General features: G+C 45.4%; 1 protein-coding gene across 2 annotated transcripts in view; it reads right to left on the minus strand.

Annotated features, from left to right (window-relative positions):
- Positions 1 to 22,671, minus strand: part of Fgf1 (fibroblast growth factor 1) — an 84,219-nt gene that overhangs the window by 6,163 nt on the left and 55,385 nt on the right. For both annotated transcript variants that reach the window (XM_051201022.1, XM_051201021.1), the window contains exons 2-3: positions 14,236 to 14,438; positions 2,619 to 2,722 (exon numbers count right to left, since the gene is read on the minus strand). In XM_051201022.1, coding sequence (XP_051056979.1) covers positions 2,619 to 2,722; positions 14,236 to 14,404 — 273 coding nt within the window. In that variant the 5' untranslated portion in view covers positions 14,405 to 14,438. The remainder of the gene's footprint in view (positions 1 to 2,618; positions 2,723 to 14,235; positions 14,439 to 22,671) is intronic.

A 22,671-nucleotide genomic window follows, 5' to 3' on the forward strand; every position in this document is an offset into this window, starting at 1 on the left:
GGACATGTTTGTTTTATTAGGGTATAAGACCTACCAAGCAGAGAGATGGGATCTTGTTAGCCTTTATGGTCTTGTATCTCCCCTTAGACACAGCTTTGCAGATGATGGCTCTTCACTATCTAGTGAGTGGGTAAATGGATTCTTTTTTCTTCCTGCTTGGGTAGGAGCCAGATTCCTGCTAAGCAAACAGTTTACCATGGAGCTACATCCCGGCCCCAGAGTTAGCTTTTATTAGGAAGGAGCTATGCAACAGGAAGTGTTCAGCTTCTTATTCATTTATAGTCTAGGGAAATGACACCTGGGTGAGACATTGTGGATCCTTCTGGAACAAAATAGGATATAAATACAGTATTTAATTGAATGGCTCTGCCTCTGAGGGAACTTTGTTCAGACACTGGTACTGGGCCACATTGTGGAGACAGCAGGAAGGAGGTGGTTTTAGACAGTGTGAGTTGTCATGACCCTATAGTAGGCTCACTCCATGATGGCCCTCAGTGGTTGTTGGGACTGTGTTCAGTGATGAAGGTGGGGTTGGTCCTGCTCCCCACCTGTTGGTCTTTGTCACACTGGTGCAGCCAATGTTCAGAGTGGCTGAGTCATGGCTGAGGTGGCCAGCCATCTCAGAGGTACTGCATCTGTCAGCCAGGCTTTGTGTGTACTCGCTATACACTTGGCACAGTGCTGGGGATGTGTTCCTCAGCTCTTGATTCATGCCTATTGTTGTGGTTGTTGCTATTTTCATATTTAGCGTGCTTTCCCCCAGTTACTTAGGTGAATACACTCATTGTAGACAATTTGGAAAATGCAGGAAGCTGTTAGTATATTATAAACCCACCCACTTACTACCCCTGTAGGTAATGATATTAATATTTTGTTATACAGTGTTTCAAACCACATTTTTCAAAATAAAAATATCCCTTCTACACAGATCACAAATCTGAATTAGAATGAATGAATTCCTAAAATTTGCTTAGAACATGAGACAGAGATTTTAGCTGTGGTAGAATGTTTCTTTGTCAGTGTGGTATATGCAAAGATTTTAGGACACGCTAAGATCTTATTTAGGTGAGCTAGAATGATGGCCATGGTTGATGTAGGAGAAGGTTTTTTCTGGAGCCTTGGGAACACTGATTTTAGGCAGTGTTCTCTCAACATTTGTCTGTAAGTGCAAACTATTAGAATAAATGTCAAAATTAACTTCAAATGGAAAAAGCTTTAAGACCTTGCCACAATCTCTAACACACAGTGAGTATGTGGGGCTCACAAGCTGATTGTCTTAGAGGTGTCACCAGTGTTGTGTCTCCCAGGTGCCAGAAACTGGTGAGCAAGTTCTATGTGCTGTCTTCTTGGACAGTCTTGAGCCTATGTGAGGTAGGTATTGTCTGTTGCTATAGACAAGGCTCACGGTGGACAAATGACTTGATAGAGTAGGAGAGTCACAAGCTTCATTTGAGAGTCTAAGATGGCATTTGGTTGACTTATTTGATGGGAAGGACTGCCTTGAAGTCCATTTCCTGTGCAGCAATCACTGCCCAACTCCAATCACCTCAAGTCCTTTCCCATTACAGCATTCAATCTTCTGCCCTCTAGTGGACAGTGGGAGAGCTGCATTGTCCTCACCCAGCAGGTTTCCTTGGTCTATACTGGTTGGCAATTTGATACCACTGAAGTCATTCCAGACTAAACCTGCCTTCCAGACTGCCTTTTTTGTGGGCATCATCTTCCCAAAAGGGAAGGATTGGTTCACAAATTACAGGCAAGATTCTGTAAGTGCTCGGATGCAGAGAAGGGGGTCACTGACTCCAAAGCATTGTAAGTTGGTTTTAACATTTTAGGGGTCCCGAAACAGGAGAGATTTTCTTCAAATTCTAATACAATTTATTTTTTTAAACATTAAGCTACTAACTAAATGTTAAAACTAAGTTTGATTTTTTAAAAAAAAAAACATTAAGAGGTGGGAGAAGTAACATACTCAATAAACCTAACTTCAGTTTCCAGTGCCTACATTAAATAAATAAATAAATAAATAAATAAATAAAGTTAGGCTTGGTGGTGTGAGTTTGTCTTAGCACTGGGTATTGGAAGACAGGCAGACCCCCGGGGTTTTCTAGCTAGCCAGCCTCGTCTACTTGGCAAATTCAAGGCTAGTGGGGGAGCCTGTCTTTTTCTCCCCTAAGGTCGACAGCACCTGAGGACTGGTACCCAAGGTTGTTCTCTGGCCCTCAGACATTTCTGCACACACAGGTGCATCACCATACACAGGCAGACCATTAAGAGATACACAGTTCTCACTTAACACAGGAAACATTTTTTTTTTTTTGATTGAGTGAATAAAGCAGGATTAGGAATTCTGAAATGAGTGCCTGACAAGTTACCAAAGTACCAATCATCACTTCCTCTCTGCCTGTATGATAATTGGCTCCAATTTTGAGAGAATACCACAAGAAACTCTTTTATGTTTGTGCCTAAAATAAAGCAAGGTGGAGGGTGGGAATCACATTGGAAAAAATAACAAATGAAGACTAATTGATGGTGTTTCATTTGCATCACTCCATGTAACAAGACTTCTGGAAACCTCAAGCCTTGGCTGAGTCTGGAGGCGTCAGCCTCATACTTACCGAGCCGTATAAAAGGCCGTCCGTGTCCATGGCCAAGTACTGGCCCGTCTCCGTACCCTTTATATACACTTCGCCTGCGCTTTCCGCACTCAGCTGCAGCTGAACTGGAATGAAAATAACACAAGCGAAAGTCAACAAACTGCACTTTTGCCAATAGCCCTGCAGCCAGAACAGTCGGCCACGGAAAATTCTGCTTATTTGTTTTGTAGCACCCTGAAGATGAGCCTCCTGTGAATCAGAACGGTAGTTCCCTTTCCTTTCTGCTCCAGGGAGAGCTGTTCATGGGGAGTTACATTCCTGAGAAAAAGTGTGACAGAGGTTAGCTTGACAGCCCATCTACCCTGTGTGTGTACTCGCCCAGTTCCTCTGTCCTCTCCCTCTGTCACCTGAGGGGAAATAATTATGGGGAAAAGTGATACTGGTCTCCCTGATTCTGCTACCCCAGAGTTCTTGGAGCACTCTGTAGCAGGCAGCAGCAACAGCTTTAGCTGTTAACTTGTTGGATAGGGACACACTTTCAAAGGAGAGAGGGACGTGGTGGCAACTCATTAATGTTTTAAACCCAGAAAGTGTTCTTTTCCTAGAGAGGAGATAGTTCCAGGTAGTCAGGACTCATCCTCAATGAAATTCCGTGAACGCCACCACCTCCGGGCATCCCAAATGGGGCCCTGGTAGAGAGGAAGTGATCAGGAAGGGGAAGGGGTTTCCCATTTACCAATAAATGCAGGGACAAGAGCAATGCTGTCAGCTGGGGGCCATTTTTCCCCACCGGGGATGCCTGGAAAAGTCTGGGGATTGTCTGTGTCTTTACAACTGGAGGGGATGGAGAAGACTACTGGCACTAGTGGGCAGAGGTGAAGCATGTTCAAAGCATACTCCAATGCAGAGGGCAACCCCTAAAGGCCCCGGAACCCACACTGAGATGCCTTAGATGGCAGGCAAGGATTGCGAGTCACTTGAGACACATATCACCGTATGATCCTTCCAATGTGCTTGGGTAGTGATGAATGTACATTAGAGGCTAATACCCAATAGACAATTATCATTTTGTGTGTTCACCTATGAAGAGAGGCATGTTAATGGTTCATCCTTGGTAGCTAGAATTAATTCTAGACTCTTCTGAACAATTTCTTTAGTCTCTAGACCGTCACAACTGTCATTCTGACTTGGAGTGAGAGGGCCAGAATAAGTATAGAAAGATTAGTGGTGGTGATGGCCCAGGGAAGGGTCAAGATTGTGACAGGAAAAATATAGTTAAGAGGTATGTGGGGTGTTACTTTGCTTCTATTCGTAGTGAAATCAGGACTAGGATGGCAGCCCAATAAGCAGGGCTGGGTTAGAGGGCAGATTTCTCTGTGGGTACATTTAGACCCCTTCCACCCTCCCTCAGTACAGCGATGGATATGCAGCTTCAGTGGCTGAGATGCTGGCCCTCCCTTCCTGGACATAAACTTTATCCCGGGAGGTGGAAGCCCACAGAAAGCCACTCCTAGAGATGGTGCATGTGTCTTTTTCTAGAAAGAGCATATGCATGGGTCGCCAAGTCCATAGGGTCCCCTCTACAACAGTGTCGGTATTGTTTTTACATAGTTCTTCTTACAACTGTCAGTGACAGAAGAGTTAGCTTTTTTTTTTTTTGAGATTTTTTTTAAGTGTATGAGTGTTTGCCCTGCACGTGTGTCTGTGTTCCACTTGTGTATGGTGCTCATGGAGGCCAGAAGATGGAATCAGAACCTCTGGACTGGAGGTACAGACAGTTGTGAGCTGCCCTGTGGGTGCTGGGAATTGACAGGTCTGTGGGAGAGCAGCCCATGCCCTTCATTGCTGAGCCATCTCTCTGCCCTCTAGCTTGTTCTTCTTGCCAGTTGACTTGTGCTCATTCTGTAGCTATGTGTGTCCTTACTGTTGGCCACACCCTGACAGATGTGCTCATGTTTCCCCTTCCCCTCTGCTTTCCTCATCCTCCAGTTCACACAAGAGTGACACATAGTTACATCACCCTTAGACGATGCACCTCTCCATCCTCGGAAGTCTGCTGTAGAGACTCAAGGACCCCCCCCCCCAATTTCCTGTGGTGAGCCGAGTTTATTGAAATTACAGGAAGGGAGCTGGGAGCCTCTGAGAGGATGGTCGTGAGAAGTAGGCCAAAGGACGTCCAGGAGCTGCTCTCTCTCTCTAGCCTAAGGATAGTGTAACTTTCAGTGTGTGTGTGTGTGTGTGTGTGTGTGTGTGTGTGTGTGTGTGTGTGCGCATGCTTGAGTGTGCATGTGTACACGTGTGAGAGTGAGGAAAAGAGAACAACCATGGATGCTGTTCCTCGGGATCTATTCACCTTGTTTTTTTGAGATAGGGTCTCTCAGTTGGCCCGGAACTCTCTCACTTGTCCTGGAACTCACTGATGATGCTAGGCTGGCCAGTGAGCCTAGGAACCTGCCTGTCACCATCATTCCTAGCACTGGGATTGCAAACATGCGTCAATACACCCAGATTCTCCTCGTGCATTCTGGGAATGGATCCTGCATCCTCATACTAGCACGGCAAGCATTTTCCTGTCCGAGCTGTCTCCTCAGCCCTCATTCTCTCATACCTAAGGATCCTTGCTCATCTTATGACCTGGTCTGGCACCTTCCCCCAGATGTTTATAAGGTTCACTTTTTCCCTCCTTCAGGCCTCTGCCTAAATATCTTCTCAGAGAAGCCTGCTTAAGTGTCTGTAGCACTATGCCAGTGGGTTCTGTCTTCCGTTCCCTATTCCCTGCCTGTGCCTCCCTAGGGTCCATGCCTCCTTTCTCACACACTTGCTATTTCCATTCATACACTCAGCAAGCGATTATCTTACTACTTAAAGCTTTATCCAGGAAGCAGAAAGAAAGGAAGGGAAGGGAATTTTGCCTGTCTTGTGTTGACTCCTTGGGTCCCCAGTGTTTCCATGTACTACATACTGTCTGTTGAATGACTGTCATCAGGCTAATGTTGGCAAAGATGGTTCTGCCAAACCATCCCCAAGAAGCTGTGGCCTTTGAATTGTGCTCCCAACACATTCTCTGGAGTTAATGGGTTCAAGATGAGCTGGATAATGCTTGAGGCTGGCCTCTGTCCCCAACTAGTGGGATGACGTTGGCCAGGCTACTTAATGCATCTTGGTCACACGGATGGTGTTTAGGTTCTGTGTCTATCCAGTTCTCTCCAGATCTGATAGCCTGTGAAGCATGTGGCTAAGTATAATAGTGATGCTCTGGGGGAACAGAATGGCACGGTGTGTATGGAATACAAAGGAACACAGTTGTAGTACATGCTTTGTCTCTTGCTGCAGGGCTAGGTGAGGGCAAGTTCTTTCCTTCTGTGAAATCCCATCATGGCCTTGGAAAGTTCTCCCAGAGGTAAACAAAGCCAGGGTCTGCCTAGCACATGACTTCAGCCCTCAGCCAGGGACGGTATGCTGGTGAGAGTCGGCTCAAGAGTTTCCTCTATAAATATTATTTCTCCAGGATGTCCAAGTTTCGTAGCTCATTTTCACTGGGTTTCTTTCTGGCTGTGTTTCCTACACGTATATTTCTGCGAGCAGGGCTGGCAGGAAAACACAATGCCCAGCTTACACCGCTCATGTCGGTGACTGGGTGTCCAGCCTCTGGTGGGGCTGCAGACCATTCTAGTTCTGCAGACCTACACCCTTGCAGCTGCGCTACAGGGAACACTCAAGGGAGGAGCAAGTGTGACCTCAGAAAGAGGCAGGGGCTGCCACACAGCATGTTCATTTGTCCTGTGGCAGCAGAGCAGGGTCAGGGGTTGAAGGGGCAAGGCATGGGTGCTGATATTAGTGCTTAGTGCCAGAGGTGGTCCATGCATCCGGGGCTTACACAGGACTGGGGAGACAGACACACAAACCTATGACTGGGCAGCTCAACAGCAGAGGCCCTTTGTTTGAAGGCAAAAGTAGATAAAAGAGTAAAAGTACAATGAAATATTATCTCCCCCCCCCCCATTCAGTTATTCTGTCCCTTTCTCTGTCATCTCCCTACCTTTGTTCTTCTAGAGCAAAGCAGATGACATACAGCAAAGAAATTGTAGGGAAATAAGTAAATCCTTGCTGAGAAATTTGTAAGAAGCATGAGCCAGTGTGCCCAGAAGCTGCCCTGGGGAGGCTGAGAAGGTGCAGAGGCCTGGGGGCCGTAGGCAGAGGCCTGGGGGCCATAGGCAGAGGCCTGGGGGCCGTAGGCAGAGGGTCTCATTCTTCCTCATGCTCTCTCTGTTTCTGCAACCGTCTCTGGGTCCTGGGTTGATGGCATTTGCTGGTCTTTGGTCTGTATCTAGTGAATGTTTTTGTGTTTTGCTACACACATACGAGATGTTATGAAGTTTTCATCAAATAGTCACCATCTCCCACAATTCCTCCCGTTTCCCAGGGCTGGTAATGTTTTAAAGCTCTCTTCCTAGTCAAGGGGCAGACCCTCAGAGCTACTCAAGACTCTCACCCTTTTCCATTTTCCTTTCTTTGTTTCTCCTTCTTTCTTCTCTCCTGTCCTCCTTCTTTACTGTGTGTATATGAAGCATGTGAGGAAGGTTGCATGCATGCTATAAGGTCCTTATCATGTGTATGAAGTGTGTGTGTAAGGTTGCATGCATGCTGTAATGTCCTTACTGTGTGTCTATGAAATGTATGTGTAAGGTTGCATGCATGCTATGATGTCCTTACTGTGTATATATGAAATGTGTATGGAAGGTTGAATGCATGATATGATGTAAGCATGGAGGTCAGAGGACAGCTTTTTGGAATCAGTTCTTTCCTTCCAAAACCTTTACATAGGCTCTCTGAAAAACCAAACAAACTCAGGGTTTAGACTTGTAAGCAAATGCTTTACCCACCAAGTCACCTTGCTGGCCCCAAGACTCGATCTTGCTCCTGGTGACCTCTGATGTGGTCTGTGACTCAGTTCAGGCTTGAAAAGGGATCCTTAAGAGGTGAGTGTTCTTAAGACCCAGACGTACCAGGGGTGGGGTGCAGGATGGAATGGAGGGTCACAAAAGCTTCAACTTCTCCACCTTCAACACCCCCCACCAGGTGAGCACCCTGAGCAGAGAATGACGGCCTCACTGTGAGGGAGACCCTGATGGCTATCAACAGGAAGGACAGCAGCCCTGGGCATCCCAAGTTGCTTATTAATGAAAAACCAAGTTGGTAGCTAGTTGAGTACTTCCTTTATCCCTGGTCTGAAATGGAGATAGCAATTTTTTTTTTCAGAACAGGAAACAACTTTCTAAAGGTACTCTAGTGGTCGATTCAGAGCTGTATAAAAAATGACTTGAAATGGCTTGGGAAAGGCTTGTGTGGTAATTTTTTTTTTCTAAGTGAAAATGTGTGGCTCAGGCCGATGTGATAATTACAGTGATTCTCCTGCCTCAGTGCTGGAGTGCTGGAATGGCAAGCATGAGAAAACATCTCTGGCTATTTGGTAGATCTGTGACTGTAAAAGTCCCAATAGAATGTGTTTTGTTTTGTTTCTGGTTTGGGTTTTAGGGCTGGGCATTGGATCTATGACCTCAGTTTGTGCTAAGCCTGGATGCTGGAGGATCCTGGTTTGAGCATACAAAATGTAAATATCAGCCCAAAATATACAAAATCACCTCCTATGTTCTGTGCTCATTGTTCATTGTGATGTGGTCTGTATGCTTGTAGCCCCTTCCTGAAGAGGAGCCTAGCACTTTCCATGGGCTCCATCAGCCTCTGCCGGGTACTCTTGGCCTTGTACCTAAGGAGTAGCTGGCATTGGTTTTCTTTTCTGTGACCATAACCTTCCATGAAGTCATAACAGTAGCTTGTTCATGGAGAGGTGCTTTGATCCCTTACTTTCTAGAGCAGAAAGAAGGGGAAAGAATCCAAGATGGATAGTGCCAAGAGCAGTGAGCTCTGGGGCCCACACCCCATGTCCACCCCAGTCCTGCACTAGGGATTTTTACAGTGAAGGTGACAGCTGGTATCTTGGGCTGGAAAGCCAAAGAGGAGGGCCTTGCTTGTGTGTGGCATGGCCTGCCCTTTATGCCTGCTGCCCAGAGAGAGGCCACAGAGATTACGTGCCCAGTTTATTCTGGGTTGGAGACTTCCCGTCCTTGGTTGTGTTTACTCAAAATGAGGTCAGCCTCATTCAGAGCTCAGCCAGGTTGTTTTATGTCAGTGGGGTTTATAATTAAAGTGTAACCACAAACCAGTCTTTGCAAAACATTAAAGACAGAGGAGGGGAAAAACAGACTAGAGGGGGAAAATTCCAGCGGTTTTAAGTGTGTGTGTGTGTGTGTGTGTGTGTGTGTGTGTGTGTGTGTGTGTGTGTGTGTACATATGGAAAAGACAAGATATCTTGTCTTTTAACATCTGGAAAAGAATCAGGAAATTTCTTTATTTAGTTCAGAGATAGACTGATACATATGTGTGTGTGTTATATGTATACTGTAGTTTTTCCAGAAAAAGCCCTCTATAATCAAACAAGGGGTCTTGAGTTAGACTCAGGGACCCAAGAGGCTGATACAGCACATATGGCAGGCAGGAGTATCCTGTTGGGAGGACATTCTTCTCTGCAGCCCTGCCCATCTCTCTGGCTATGGCAGCAGGGCCCAGACCTCCCCAGTGTGGTTCTTTGGAAAGCTGTCCTGTCTTGGAATCCAAGCTGGTGGGGAATACAATGCCTTTACCATTAAATGTGGACTCCCAGCAGACCAGACAACGGAAGTCTGGACTACCCCCGAACAGTATACAAGGAGGGATTTCACTGCAGTGTGGTCTGCCTGGATCCAGGGCATTGCAGTAAGATCCTTTAGACGAACAAACTCCCCTGGTGCTTTTAGGATGTGGCTAGATTTATAAATATTTGATTGGCACACACTCTGCTGAAGAACATTTCCATCTGTGTGGTGAGTGGTGCCGAGCATCCCCCCACCCCCACCCCCACAGCTTCCTTCCTACACACAAGCGGAGAGGCTAGGGGCTGTAGGTTCCAGGAGGAGGCTGAAGCTTAGGGATGTTTAGGAGTGTGCTTTTCCTTTCCAGCTGCTGTTCCAGCTGTTGATCTTACAGAAGAGAAAGATCAGACATGCCTTCTCCAGAGAGGAAACTCTGGCAGGAAGAGCAGACAAGCATAGAACTCTTTGCCTTTGCTCTAGTGGCTTCTGCCCCAGGAAAGTTAGATGGGCAGGGCTTGCTGGGCTAGGGCCTGGGCAGGCTGTGGCTCTACACCAGGTCCCAGGAGCTCCAATTGCGACAGATAAGCTGGGATGTAAAGTCATCAGCAGTTCTGTGAACAAGTTTAGGATTTATTTAATGGCCAGCTATCAGATGATTGGATGAGGTGGCCCAATGAGCCTAAGGAAGAGGACAATGGTGACCCTGGAGAATGGCACTGTTTTGAGTATTCAGTTGCTTGGCAGTGTTTTGGGCACACTTAGAAATATCACATTTCACATCCCTACTTACTTAAGAGGTAAAGAACTGTTGGCATTCTTACTTTTAAAACAAGGAAACTTAGGTGCATAGAGGAAAAGTAACTACCACAAGGTGTCACAGATCTGGTAAACACAGTCAGGGGACATCAACCTGCCCTTGCCTGTCTGTGCCATGTGATAGGATAAGTATGCCAATATATCTAGTTTTCAGGGTGAAAATGCTGTCTGTCATGGTGTTAGTGTCAGGGTGGTGGTGAGATCCTTAGGGAATGGTCTTAGTATTAGAACAGAGGGGCCAGGCTCCACAAACTGTCCCTGTGAGGGGCCAGTCACATCCTGTTAGTGTTAGTGTTTTCAGCGCAATGATGGCTAGTGACCTCAGAGGATTGCTGTCAGGTGGAAATAACCATCTGTGCAGTACCTGGCATGTATCAGTGCTTGACAGACATTTCTTGAGATATTGTTGGGTTTAAATTTATCTGCCAACAATACAAGTCATCTAGCTGTTCATCAAATGAATGTTTACTGGGCTCTGAACCAAGTGACAGGTAATATGCTGAACACAAAAGTTGCAGTGCTGAGCATCATGAGACAGTGTCCTTGTCCTTGGGGGGCCTGCAGGGAAGAAGCCAGTAAACAACCACACAGGGAAATGCAGAAATGAACCTGCAAAGGAAGAGTGCACAGATCTGTGGCAGCCTTCCCGTGCTCTGTGCCCAACATGGAACTGGCCACCTCCCCATGACCCCGTGGCTCTCCCTAGACTGTCTCAGTTTCATATCTACTTGTCTCTCAGGGCTGGCATTCTGCTGTGACAAGCAATCTTTTCACAAGCTGCACCCCAGGGGGTAGTCCACACTGTATGTCTGACTCTATCATGGATACTATGGCATTGTAACTAGTGTTTACGTACTGTACAGACAGTTGCCCAGAGCTGCGGCTCAAGCCTTGGTGAAGGCACAAGCCCCACCTCCCCTCTCTACAGGAATCTGGTAGAGACATTTTACTTACGTCTATTTTGGGATTGCCAGTGCATAGCATCCTTTAGAATTTGATAGCACAGGTAAGGTACCTGGAGACTATTTCTCCCAAGGGTAAGACAGACAAATTTGGATAATTTCACTACTTTGTGCACAGCACATCAACTCATTGAGGACAGAGAGAAACTGTGAAAGAAATGAACTTTTTGTCTTGCTAGGCTCTGAGGCAAGTTCTATCTTGTGAGTTTTATGATTTACCTAAGTATCTGACTGATGTTTTAGGGTGCTTTTCCTTCAGGAAACTTTGAGATGTGGCTCTGCCTGTCATTCTCAGACCAATTAAAGAATAGAACTTCCAAGCTGGTCTGTAGTGACACATGCTTTTATTTAACCCCGGTTAGTGCTCAGGAGGTGGAGGCAGGTGGATGGATCTCTGAGTTTGTGGCCAGCCCGGTCTACAGACTGAGTTCAGGATAGCCAGGACTACACAAAGAAACCTTGTCTCGAAAAACCAAAAAAGAAAACAAACAAAGAAACAAACAAAAACCTTCCATTTGGCAGATGGTGTGTGTGGATCCTGGCTCTCCAGGGTTTCCACTTCAAACTGCCCAAAGCTGCCTCTGCCTACCAGGCCTGAGGTTCAAAATGGCAGTGCCACTGCTGGGCAGAAGATGGCGACAGAGCCACACTCAGGGAGATTGCACCCATGCTTAGGAGGCCCTCTGTGGCAGGCTTGTAGCTGGGGGGGGGGGGGGCACAGAGTGAGGCCTCTGGGAACACTGGGGACTAGAAGAATCATTGACCAGACAATGTGAAGCCTCTTTAGCTGAGCACTTCATGAGAACAGAGAGAATATCAATTGTCTGGTTAGAAAGTGGCAGAGTAGGCCATGAGCACCAGCATTCCAGGGCCCTGACTGTCCATTATGGTTTTAACCAGTACAGGGTAGATTGCTGCCTATTTACCTTAGGACTGTCCCCTTGGCCCTCGTTCTTAGTTCCAGAGTAAGCAAACAATAAGCTCATAGAACTGCTTTGAATGTTGGCAGAGGAGCCTGAATCCAGATTCCAGCCCTTCCTGGGCCAAGAGAAGTGCCTTAGTATCACATTGCATGTCCATACACCGCAGTGAGTCTGGAGGCTCTGGAGGGTAACAGCAATATTGGATAGCATGCACTGAACTGTTACCCTGGGCCAGGAAGGTATTGTGCCAAGAACATTTACTATATTATTTCATTTAACTCTCCCAAGGAACATGCAATGAGTATTTTCACCAACTTCACACAGCAAATATCTTAGCATCCCTTGGGGATGTACTTCCTTACAGCTCTGCTACTGAGCTATGCAGAGTTTCCAGGGCTTCTGACAGCTTAAGCCCAGCAGCTAAGTCCCACCACAAGCTGTCCCAATGTTATGCACCCAGAGCCATCCTATACTGCTAATGATAGAATGATCAGAATGAAGGCACATGACATTTGTCCAGAAACCCAGTAGCTATACCCTCTTGTTACCCTGAAGCTTAAGGTTTCTAAGAACCATACAAATCTCAAGGAACGTCACACGATCAACTTTGGTTTGGATCTTGGAAAGTAAAATATCCCCCGTTAATTCAGAGAATTGTTAAGACTTAGTAGAAATATTTCAGAGAAATTAAAGCTTGTTCCCCTGGGTTGTGTGGGTGGACACATGAATTGTATATTATTCCTGATACAATGAACTAAAACCTAACTTTATTTGCCAGACAGGTTCTCTATTCTAAGCCCTGCTCAAACTGTGTAGCTGTAGGATGATTTGCCTCTGATTATTCTTCCCTCCACCTCCCGAGTACTGAGATTATAGATGTGTAACACTGTATCCAGTTTATATTTGGTGAGGCCTCCTATGCTAGGCAAACACTCTATCAATTGGGCACAGGCTCAGCCCAGACTTGGTCATTTTTAATGTTCTAAAACTTCTACTTTTAGCTTGTTCTGGGTCCCCATTTTTCATAGAATGGAAAACATGTAGGAGGCCCACTTGAAGACAGGTGTAAGCTGTAGCACCCATCTTTCTGGGGGAAAGAGGGACAGACAGTGCTGACACCCATCCCGGTCATTTATGCATCTGAGATGGAACAGAGGAGCATCTCAGAAGCCATCATTGCACTGAGTCCAGTGCTTACCCAGGTATAATTCAATATCTAACACATAAATCAGCACATCAGCAATTTGCTTCCCATTTTCAAGCCAGTCCCAAGTCTCCTTTCCACTTGTGCTTTCCTGTGTCTCTCTGCTTGAAGCATGTTTGGCTCTTGCGATTGCTGCTCCTCTATGCAGGGAGCAGATCTGACTTTTGACTTCTCTGCAACATCTAATACCCTAGTGCTACTCAGGGAATCTCTGACACTTATAGATAGCAGACACCTGATATCACACACAGACACACACACACACACACACACACACACACAAAAGCACATAAACACACAGGCACACACACTGACACACATGGGCACACACACACACACACACACACACACACACACACACACACACAAACAGTAGAAGTACTGGTCAGGTAGATTATTTTCCCTAAGCCACGCCTCCATTTATCAACCTTGTCTGAAAGCCGCTGCTGGGAAAGCCCAGAATCATCAACCTCTCACTCCGGGGCTCCCATCTCAGGCTCCATTAGTTTCTGGAGAATGATTTGACCCCTTCTGCATACCACAGCCACATCTGCACAATGCGCTGCAGGAAAGCTGCATAATTTATGATGTGTTAGGCTATGGTTAGAGTGGAGACATCACCTGGAGAGTCTGTTAACTTGAAATTGAGCCTGTATCTTTGTGCAAGATTTCCCGTCTCTGACCATTAGGTTCTTCCCATCAGGGATGAGCAGGCTCTTGTCTGGCTTGAGAGCCTGATCTTCTGTTAGGTTATAGAAAGGGAGGGTTGATGTGCAGTGATTGAACCCAAGCATAGGATATGTCAGGCCAACAGAGGAATCTTCCAAAAGCTTGTAATAAGATGCAATCAGGTAAGTGGTAACTCACAGCTCCCCGTCTGCCAAAGGCCAGCCCCCCTGTACTTGTATGCTATCTCTCTTGTGAATGCATTCTGCCTACACAAAGCCTTAGAAAGTAGGTGCCTGTACCCAGTCCCTGCCATCCTCCCATGCTGGACTGGGGAAGACACAGGAAAGTGTGGGTGCAATTCAGATAGCTGCTTACTGTGCTGGTCACTCCTGTCCCTTGTCCCATCCACTGTGCCATCTGGAAGGATCCTCAAGAAGTGGCCCCCATTGCTGCAGTAGAGCAGTTTAGGCTTCTTGTAGTTTCCTGGAGGCAGATTAAACCTCTCCGTCAGGGCTGTGAAGGTGGTGATTTCCCCTTCAGCCATGGTTCAGCAGCGACCGATGATGGAACTCTCAGGACTGAAAGAAATGAAACACACCTGTAGAATGTTCTCTAGTAAATGTATGATAGACATATTGAGGAAGGGAAGGATCGAGCAGGGCCATGGACTGCTCACGTGATATCCAAAGTGGAGGGGCCTTGAGGTGGGTAGTGTAGATGAGGGATGGTCCCTTGCCTGGGAGAGATTTTCCAGCCAGCTCTCTCTTCCCAATTGGATGCAATTTTGCAACAAGCTATTTTTTTTTTAGAATTTCAAATTTAATCATTTTGTCATGAGGGAAAACATTAGGTCTCAGTTCCTCCTTCTGGTCCACACGCATCCTCAAATTAAATACTATAGTTGTTCTAAAATAACACCTGGAGTCTGGCTGAAACCCACAGAAGCCAAGAGGCCGAGGCTGAGGTTCTGCTTTCCACCCTCACACTGTTTTGACTAGATACTGCCAAGCTAGAGTGGGGAGGAGGGCACAGATGGCCTGGGCATTTGGGCACCTGTGAGCCAAGGGTGAAGCAGGGCTACCAGAGGGCTAATGTGTATGGCAACTTTCTAAGTTTTCTGGAGGAAGGGAAGAAGGCAGAGAGAGGGGCTTGGGGCATTTTTAAGAGCAAGCATTGTACACTTTCTGAGACAGAGCATCTTGAAGGCTGTGCCTGGTCACTGCTACTTTTAAAACTATCCCCAAAGACCCTGTAATCGCACGGGTAATCAGGTCTGTCCTTGTACCCAGACCATCTTCATCTTAATTATTTTCTAATATGAGATGTACTTATAATATAGAGCCTATCACATAACATTTTATAAACCTCTAACTTTACATATATCCATTACATGTGCATTCATAATAGTGTAAAATGTGTCACTTATTGACATGGTGGATTTGAGAACAAAACCAAAGAAAGTTAGAATTTTAAGCCATATGTTTGCCTAGCCATTTAGGAAAAGAAAATTCTAATAACTACAAAGACAGTAGAAGTTGTTTTTGGTTTTTCGAGACAGGGTTTCTCTGTGTAGCTGTGGCTGTACTGGAACTCTCTCTGTAGATCAGGCTGGCCTTGAACTCACAGAGATCTGTTTACTTCTGCCTCCTAAGTGCTGGGATTAAAGGCATTCCAAACCACTACTCAGCTCTACATACTAATTTAACATATACTGTACAACTGACTACACCTGGCTCCCTGGATCCCCTCTGATGTAAAGCAATACAGCCATTTCCAGTGTGACCAGCTTCCCAAACTTCAGATTTCTGGTGTGACTAACTTCCCAAACTTCAGGTGTTGCTCCATTAGCTCACAGATTCCCCTTCTTAACAGAGCAAGTAAGAGATCATATATTTTTTCATTTATTTTTATCACCAATACTTCCTAAATTGTGCACTTAATTTGCTATCTAGGAAACAATAACCACAGTCTAACGGCTACCGCTGGAATTGTCAATCTTAGGGGAGTAGAACTTTCTTGTTGTCTCAGGGTCTCTTTCAGCGGTGGTTTCTGATTGCATTTCCCATACTTCCTAAGTTGTGTACTTAATTTGCTACACAGGAAACAATAACCACACTCTAATGGCTACCACTGGTATTGCCAGTCTTAGGAGATTAGAACTTCCTTGTCTCAGGGTCTCCTCTAGTGGCAGTTCATGTTTGCATTTCCAGTGGTGTGGGCCAGCTTCATTTCAAGGATGGCCATCTCTCTTCGGTCCAAACCAGGGGTGGCTGTTAGGTTGTTTTCTGAATGCTAGGCATGAATTTGGTTCTATTTGCCTGTATTCTTGTGTCCGCCAGTTGACACAAAGCTGAATAGATATACCAGAAGGCTGGATGGTGTTGGAGGTACCAGCTCTGTCTAGGGATTATACTAATGTTCTCAATTACATGTATGTATAAGCCATGCAGTCTAGGTGTCATCCTTTCAGAACCTAGGTCAGTTCAGAACCTTGGCCTGTAACCAGCAGGTCGTTGGGGCCCCTCCTTCTGAAACACAGTGAGAACTGAAGTATATAAGGCCACACCTCTCTTCTTGGCCTGCTCCTCTCATAAGTGGGATAGTCACAGGATGGCTGCACCATTCAGATGCTCCCTCTTCTAGCCCTTTAGTTCACATTTGCACCTGAATGCTGAAAGCCACGTGTTGACTCCTTAAAATAAGTCTGGCTTCACTTATGAAGCTGATAGCTGTGGTAGGTAGAGTTCTGGATCATCTGAGGCCTGGGGATGTGGAGTGGGGGGGGTAATGAAAAACCTTGTTTGTTTATTTTTCTTTTTTGAGACAGGGTTTCTCTCTGTGTAGCTCTTGCTATCCTGGAACTCATTCTGTAGGTAAGGATGGCCTTGAACTCACAGAGATCCAACTGCCTCTTATTTTTAATTTTATTTACAATTTACCTATGTTTCCAGAAGTGGATGGTCCAGAATTCTTTGGCCAATCCATTGTTTGCTAAAGGATATGAATAAAGGAAGTCTATGGTGTGGCAAAACCATAAGGCAACAACCTTAACAAGTGTCCCTGGGGATTTTTACAAATTGCTCTCGTAAATGATTCCATTAACTAAGTGAAGTCAGGCATTAAGAATAATGTGGATTTGCAAACTCTGCTTTTTATTACTGCTGTTTTAGTGACTATCCAGAGAGGGGATTTTCTGTATGCAAGATGGATCATATCAAATCCAATGGACTCCCTCTCATCATTTCCCTCCTGGATTTAGGATACTGGTGAGATTTTAGGAAAGCCAGACGATTTTCTTGGTTTCTCATTGGCATAAAAGTGAGAGAAACACTAAACCTATTGGAACGTCCACGTTAAAAGCTGACAAACTCTGTTAGCTGTGGCCCCTGGGTCAGACAGATGAAACAGTGGGAAGCTTATACTCTAGCCTGGGAACTCAAGTCATTTTTCCACATGGGATAACAAGCATTTACTGTATAGCCCTGGGTCATGCAGAAATGGGAACATGGATGTGTCACCCACTCTGGAGATGTTTCCTCTAATGACTCCCACTCCACCTACCACACAGACTCCTCTGAGGGGTTAAACAAAAGCTGTAGCATGAATAATAAAAACCCAGAGACAGATCAGAGAAGATCAGAGAAGCAAAGTGGCTGGCTACTAGCTCTTACCTCTACCTCAGACCAAAATGGGTGATCCTGTCTCCACAATTCCTCGGAATGCAATCTGTCTCCACCAAACCTCAGACTCCCTTATAGTCCTCTCTGGTGCTGAGATTAAAGGCATGTCATCCCAAGTACTAGGATCAAAGGTGTGAGCTCTGTTTCTCTTTTAAATGGATTCACTCTCATGTGGCCTCCGGTGGCCTAGAACTCACAGAGATCCATCTGCCTCTGTTTCCTGAGCGCTGGGATTAAAGGTGTGGCCACCACTGCCTGTTCTCTGTGGCTAACTAGTAGCTTAGTGTGTGTGTGGCTAACTAGTGGCTTAGCTCTGCACTTTGATCTTCAGGCAAGCTTTATTAGATCACCACACAAAAACAAAACAATATTCTAAAAGCACTTGGAAAGTGTAAAACTGTGACCCAACTTTTTAGAGATAATAGGACATGGTTATATTAAACTAGCTGAAGCCGGGTGTGATCTGGGTCAGATTAATTTAAGAGTTTTTGATTCTCTTCCATATGTGGCATAAATTAGCTAAGCTTCTCCTCCAATCACAAACGTGATAACAGAGTAGATGAAGAAGGCAAAGATTAGCTGGTCATGTAGGGAGAATTCAAGTCATTGTTGCAGACTCAGATATGGTCAGATGTGTAAGTGACTTGGGAATCCTGATGTTCCCAGGAGGCATTGTGCTCATTAGGGATCTAGTGACTGCTGAGGAAAAAGATGTGATTCTGAGAACCAAGGCCAGGCAAACATTAATACCTGTTATTGCCTGTTGCTGTTTATGCAACAGAGAACTATCCATCAAGAAAGGCATTTTGAAACTGCATGAGCTATTGATGATAGGGAGTTTCGATTTAGGTGGTCCTCAAACCCAGCATGTATAAAACAGGACTTAGCTCTGGTTCTGACTAATGTCCACATCTCTATGAATCAAATCACCCCGAAGCCATAATACTACCTCTAGTAATGTTAGCTCACTTTAAATCTTATTAAGTCAGGTGCATATGCTAAATGTCAAAAATTATTAAAGTGCATTTCAGCCAGAAGCTGGAAGGGGTGAGAGGGAAGAAGTAAAGTAGGTAAAGCTGCATTTATATGAATTATCCAGAAAAAATAGGATATCGCTCCAAAGTAGATGAATAAAATCAAAGCAAATATATTTATAGCTGCAATAAATATAAATGGACTAAATTATTTAGCTGTAGGAGCTCTTAAAATCCATATATACAAGAGATTCATTTGAAACATAAGGATACAAAGTGGTTAAAATAAATGATAAAAATAAACCAGGGTCAGGGATATGCACGCTATGGACAAACATAGCAAGACCTAGTCTAAAATAACCCCACAAAACTCTAATAGAGTGAAGAGGCAGCTTCTATATGAAGAGAAATCTCTGCAAACTGACAAATGTTTTGTCAACTGACAGAAGATTCATATCTGGAATATATAAAGAACTAAAATAAAAAAATTAAATAAGAGTAAAACAACCTACTCCAAGAATGGGCTAAGGAACTGAATAGAAGTTCTGAAAGGTAGAAATACAAATAACCAATACCTATTTTAAGAAGTGATCAACATTTGTGGCCATTAGGGAAATGAAAATTAAAACTATTTGAGATCCATCTTATCCTAGTCAGAATGGCTGTCTCCAAGAAAACAAATGGTAACAAATGCTGGTGAGGATGTGCATAGGGGTAACTTTTAGTTATTGTTGATTGGAGTGTAAACCAATGCAGGACTACGGATATCTGTGTGTGTGTGTGTGTGTATCCTCAAAAAAGTACAAGCACCATATGACCCAGCTACACCACTCCTGGGCACACAACCAAAAGACTGTGTCCTACCACAGAGGCAGTTGTGTATCCATGTTCATTGCTGCGAATTCACAACAACTATGAATGAAATCAACCTAGATGTCAGTCAACTGATGAATGGATATTGAAAATGTGCAGATACCAAATGGGGTTTTGTGCATCCATAAAGAAGGGTGAAATTATGAAGTTTACAGGAAAAATGGGTGGAACTTGGAATACTCCATTAAGTGAGGTAGCCAGGGTTCAAAAAGACCATATTCTCTCTCACATAGAGGTCCTACTTTCTGATTTTTATACATGTATATTTATGTGTGAGCAACTAGAAAGTGGTACATGGGAGGTGACAAAAAGGCTTTAGGGAAGAGAGAATGTAGCAGAGCATGTGAGATGCAAAGGTGGGAGGGGCCTGTTGGGGGTGGAAGGGTTAAGCAGGGATGATGGTGCAGGGGGACAGGTGGGGGGGTGCAGCAGAGGTCAACCTAAACTAAATGTGCGTGCAGGAAAGAGCCATGGGGGGCACTGGGGAGAGACCATCAGTAAAATTACTTCTGCTCAAGAATGAGGACATACGCTAGGTCCCCCAGCATCTGTGAAAAAGCCCTGTGATGTAATTGGTAGTCCTAGAGTCCTTGAAGCTTAATGGCCATCCAGCCTAGCTAATCAATGAGCTCCAGGTTCAATGAGAGAGCCTGTCTCAGAAAACAAGGTACAGAATAATCGAGGAAGCTATTCAACTCTAACTTCTAGCCTGTGCACACCCATGCACACAAACATGTACCTACACCCCCACTCTCTCTCTCTCTCTCTCTCTAAGTGTTTTAAAAGCCTAAACATGATAGACCAATAATAATGAAAAGTTAAAAAAATTGGCCTGACTACATTGATACAAGATAAAATAATTCCAAAGTAAAAAGAATGATTACAGGCAAAAGGAATCACAGCATGACAGTAAATGGAAAAATTCAACAGGCAGATTTGATGGCACAGCTTCAGTGAATACAAGGCTAGAAATGAGAAGAAGAGGACAAGAGGTTGATAACTCTGTAATAAGGGTGAGAACTTTTGGTACATCTTTGTCTCAGAGGATAGCACAGTAAACAAGGATGCAGATGCTGGAAGGGCATGGCCACCAGTTTAACTGAATAACTGTCCGAGAGGATCTTCTCTTAACGACAAAGTGAACACCATTGCTGTCGAGGACCTGTGGGTTATTCACCAAGATCCTGGAGGCAAGACTCAACCCAAACAGAAACATTTGTTTTATCAGACTGTTGTTTGAATGGAAACCCCTCCCACCCATCAGGTGTGACGAGGCTCTCGCATCCTTTAGAGTCCCCACACAGCTTCCTCTCTCCCCCTGCAATAGCACATACCATAGTTCTCACCTGAATGACGCTGGCCCGTGGAACGCTTCCTTCTCCAGCATCACTTGCTTCCACCAATTTTAGCACCGCTGCTTGTGACCTCCCCACCTCAGGAACCTGAGGGTTGCCCTCTCCGGAAGATGTTTGGTTCAGTAGAGTTCTGCCGCCTTAGGGTGAAGCGCCTATTCTTGCCATGGCCTGTGAGGCTTTTGTGATCTGGTAACTCTGTCGCCTTGTCTAACTGGGCTCTTTATATGTGCCCACCACCCCGCCCCTTGCATTCTTCCAGGCCTTAGCCCAAAGCTGACAGCATCAGGTTCTCTCTCCCCTTCCACTGGAGCCTGGCTAATCACACTCACCCTTCAAAAATTCAACACGCACATGCCCTCCTCCAGAGAGCTCTATGTGGACACACGCCCCAACTTTGACCTCCCCCCAGTGCCTGTCCACGCCACACACACCAGGTCAGATGTTGGTTCTTTTGGCTCCTTCAGCAGCACTGACTGTCGCTGTCACCTATGTTCTGCTATCACAACCCTCCATGGATTCCTGTTGCTGGGTAAGAACCAAAACCTAGCTATAGCCTGTAGGGTTGTTGGGGCCCTGGGCATTTCCCTCTACCTCATCTTCCACCCAGCTTCCTCTGCAAACCTAGAGATCACAGCTCTCCCTCCCATCCTGGGCAGCTCTTCCAACCGGCTGGGATACTTTCCTTTCCCTGTTTGTCATCGGATCTTAGTTCACACATCAGTTTCTTCAGAAAGCCTTTCCTGACTTCTCAGAAGCAGGCCAGACTCCTCCTGTCCTCACACACACAACACCCCCTCCCCATTCCTACATCAGTTTTTAATTACACCTTCATGCTCATGATTATTTAATTAATACCTCCCTTCATGAGTAGACTGCCAGGTCCATGGAGGCAGAATCTGGTCTGTCTCGCTCACCATGGTATCCCAGAGGCTGGCAAGATGCCTGGCACCTAACGGGCCCTTGACAAATATTTGTAGAGTGAGTGAATGAATGCAATTTAACTCGGCTCTTGACTGCCTGCTTCGTTAGTCTCTGAGGCTCTGAGACAGAAGCCACCGACTCCCCCTGCCTCTAGCACTTGGCAGGTAACCTTTGTGCATTTGTCCTGATGGAAACATGTTATCAGAAGGCTGAATTAACAGGTGGTGTCCTGCAGATATTAACAGAGAAGCTGAGCCAAAATGGCTTAGGTGTGTTTTAATTGCAATTGCAATTACACGGGAAACCCTTCAGGGAAACCCTGAAGCCTGTTCCTATTCGTAATGATCATTTCCTTACTTCTTCGGAATAAATACTGTTAAAATTACTGAGTCCAGAAGGGCAAGGGTCAGAAACTTTCAAGTCTTGCCTCCATATCTGACCAGGAATATAACTGATAGGGCCTGGGAGAAGAATTCCAGGTCTCCTTATTTCTGCCACAGATTGTCCCAAGACAGGCACACCCTCAGTGAAGGAAAGTTTGACTGCAGGAAAAGAAACAGTGTGTTCCCAGCTCCCCCTCTTTCTCCTGCTGTGTCCTTGGTGCTCTCTATGGATCTGAGTGTGGTGGGGCTGGCTGGCCTGGGCTGGCCTACCAACCTGCTGTCCCCAAGCCAGTCCTCTTCCATGAGCCGAAATTCTTTTTCCATCACTGACAGTAAACTGTGGACTCAACTGTGGGGCGAACTTTGACCTGAGTGTGCAGGAGTTGAACCCTTCAAGTTCCTGAAAGATCATTATAGAAGAATCATACTGCCATCTGTTAAGCCATCATTAGTAGCTTGAGATAAACTCTGGTGAGAGTGCGTATGCCACAGAGATGGCCACATAAACAAGACTGGAGTGATGGCGATATCAATGGACGTGCTAACAGGAAAGGGGGACATTTCACAGGGTCCCACCCTAGACAAAGAACTACAGATAACTAATGACTGCTCAGAGGAGAAAGAC

This window comes from Phodopus roborovskii, unplaced genomic scaffold (assembly GCF_943737965.1).
Source record: "Phodopus roborovskii unplaced genomic scaffold, PHOROB, whole genome shotgun sequence".
Taxonomy (NCBI): Eukaryota; Metazoa; Chordata; class Mammalia; order Rodentia; family Cricetidae; genus Phodopus; species Phodopus roborovskii.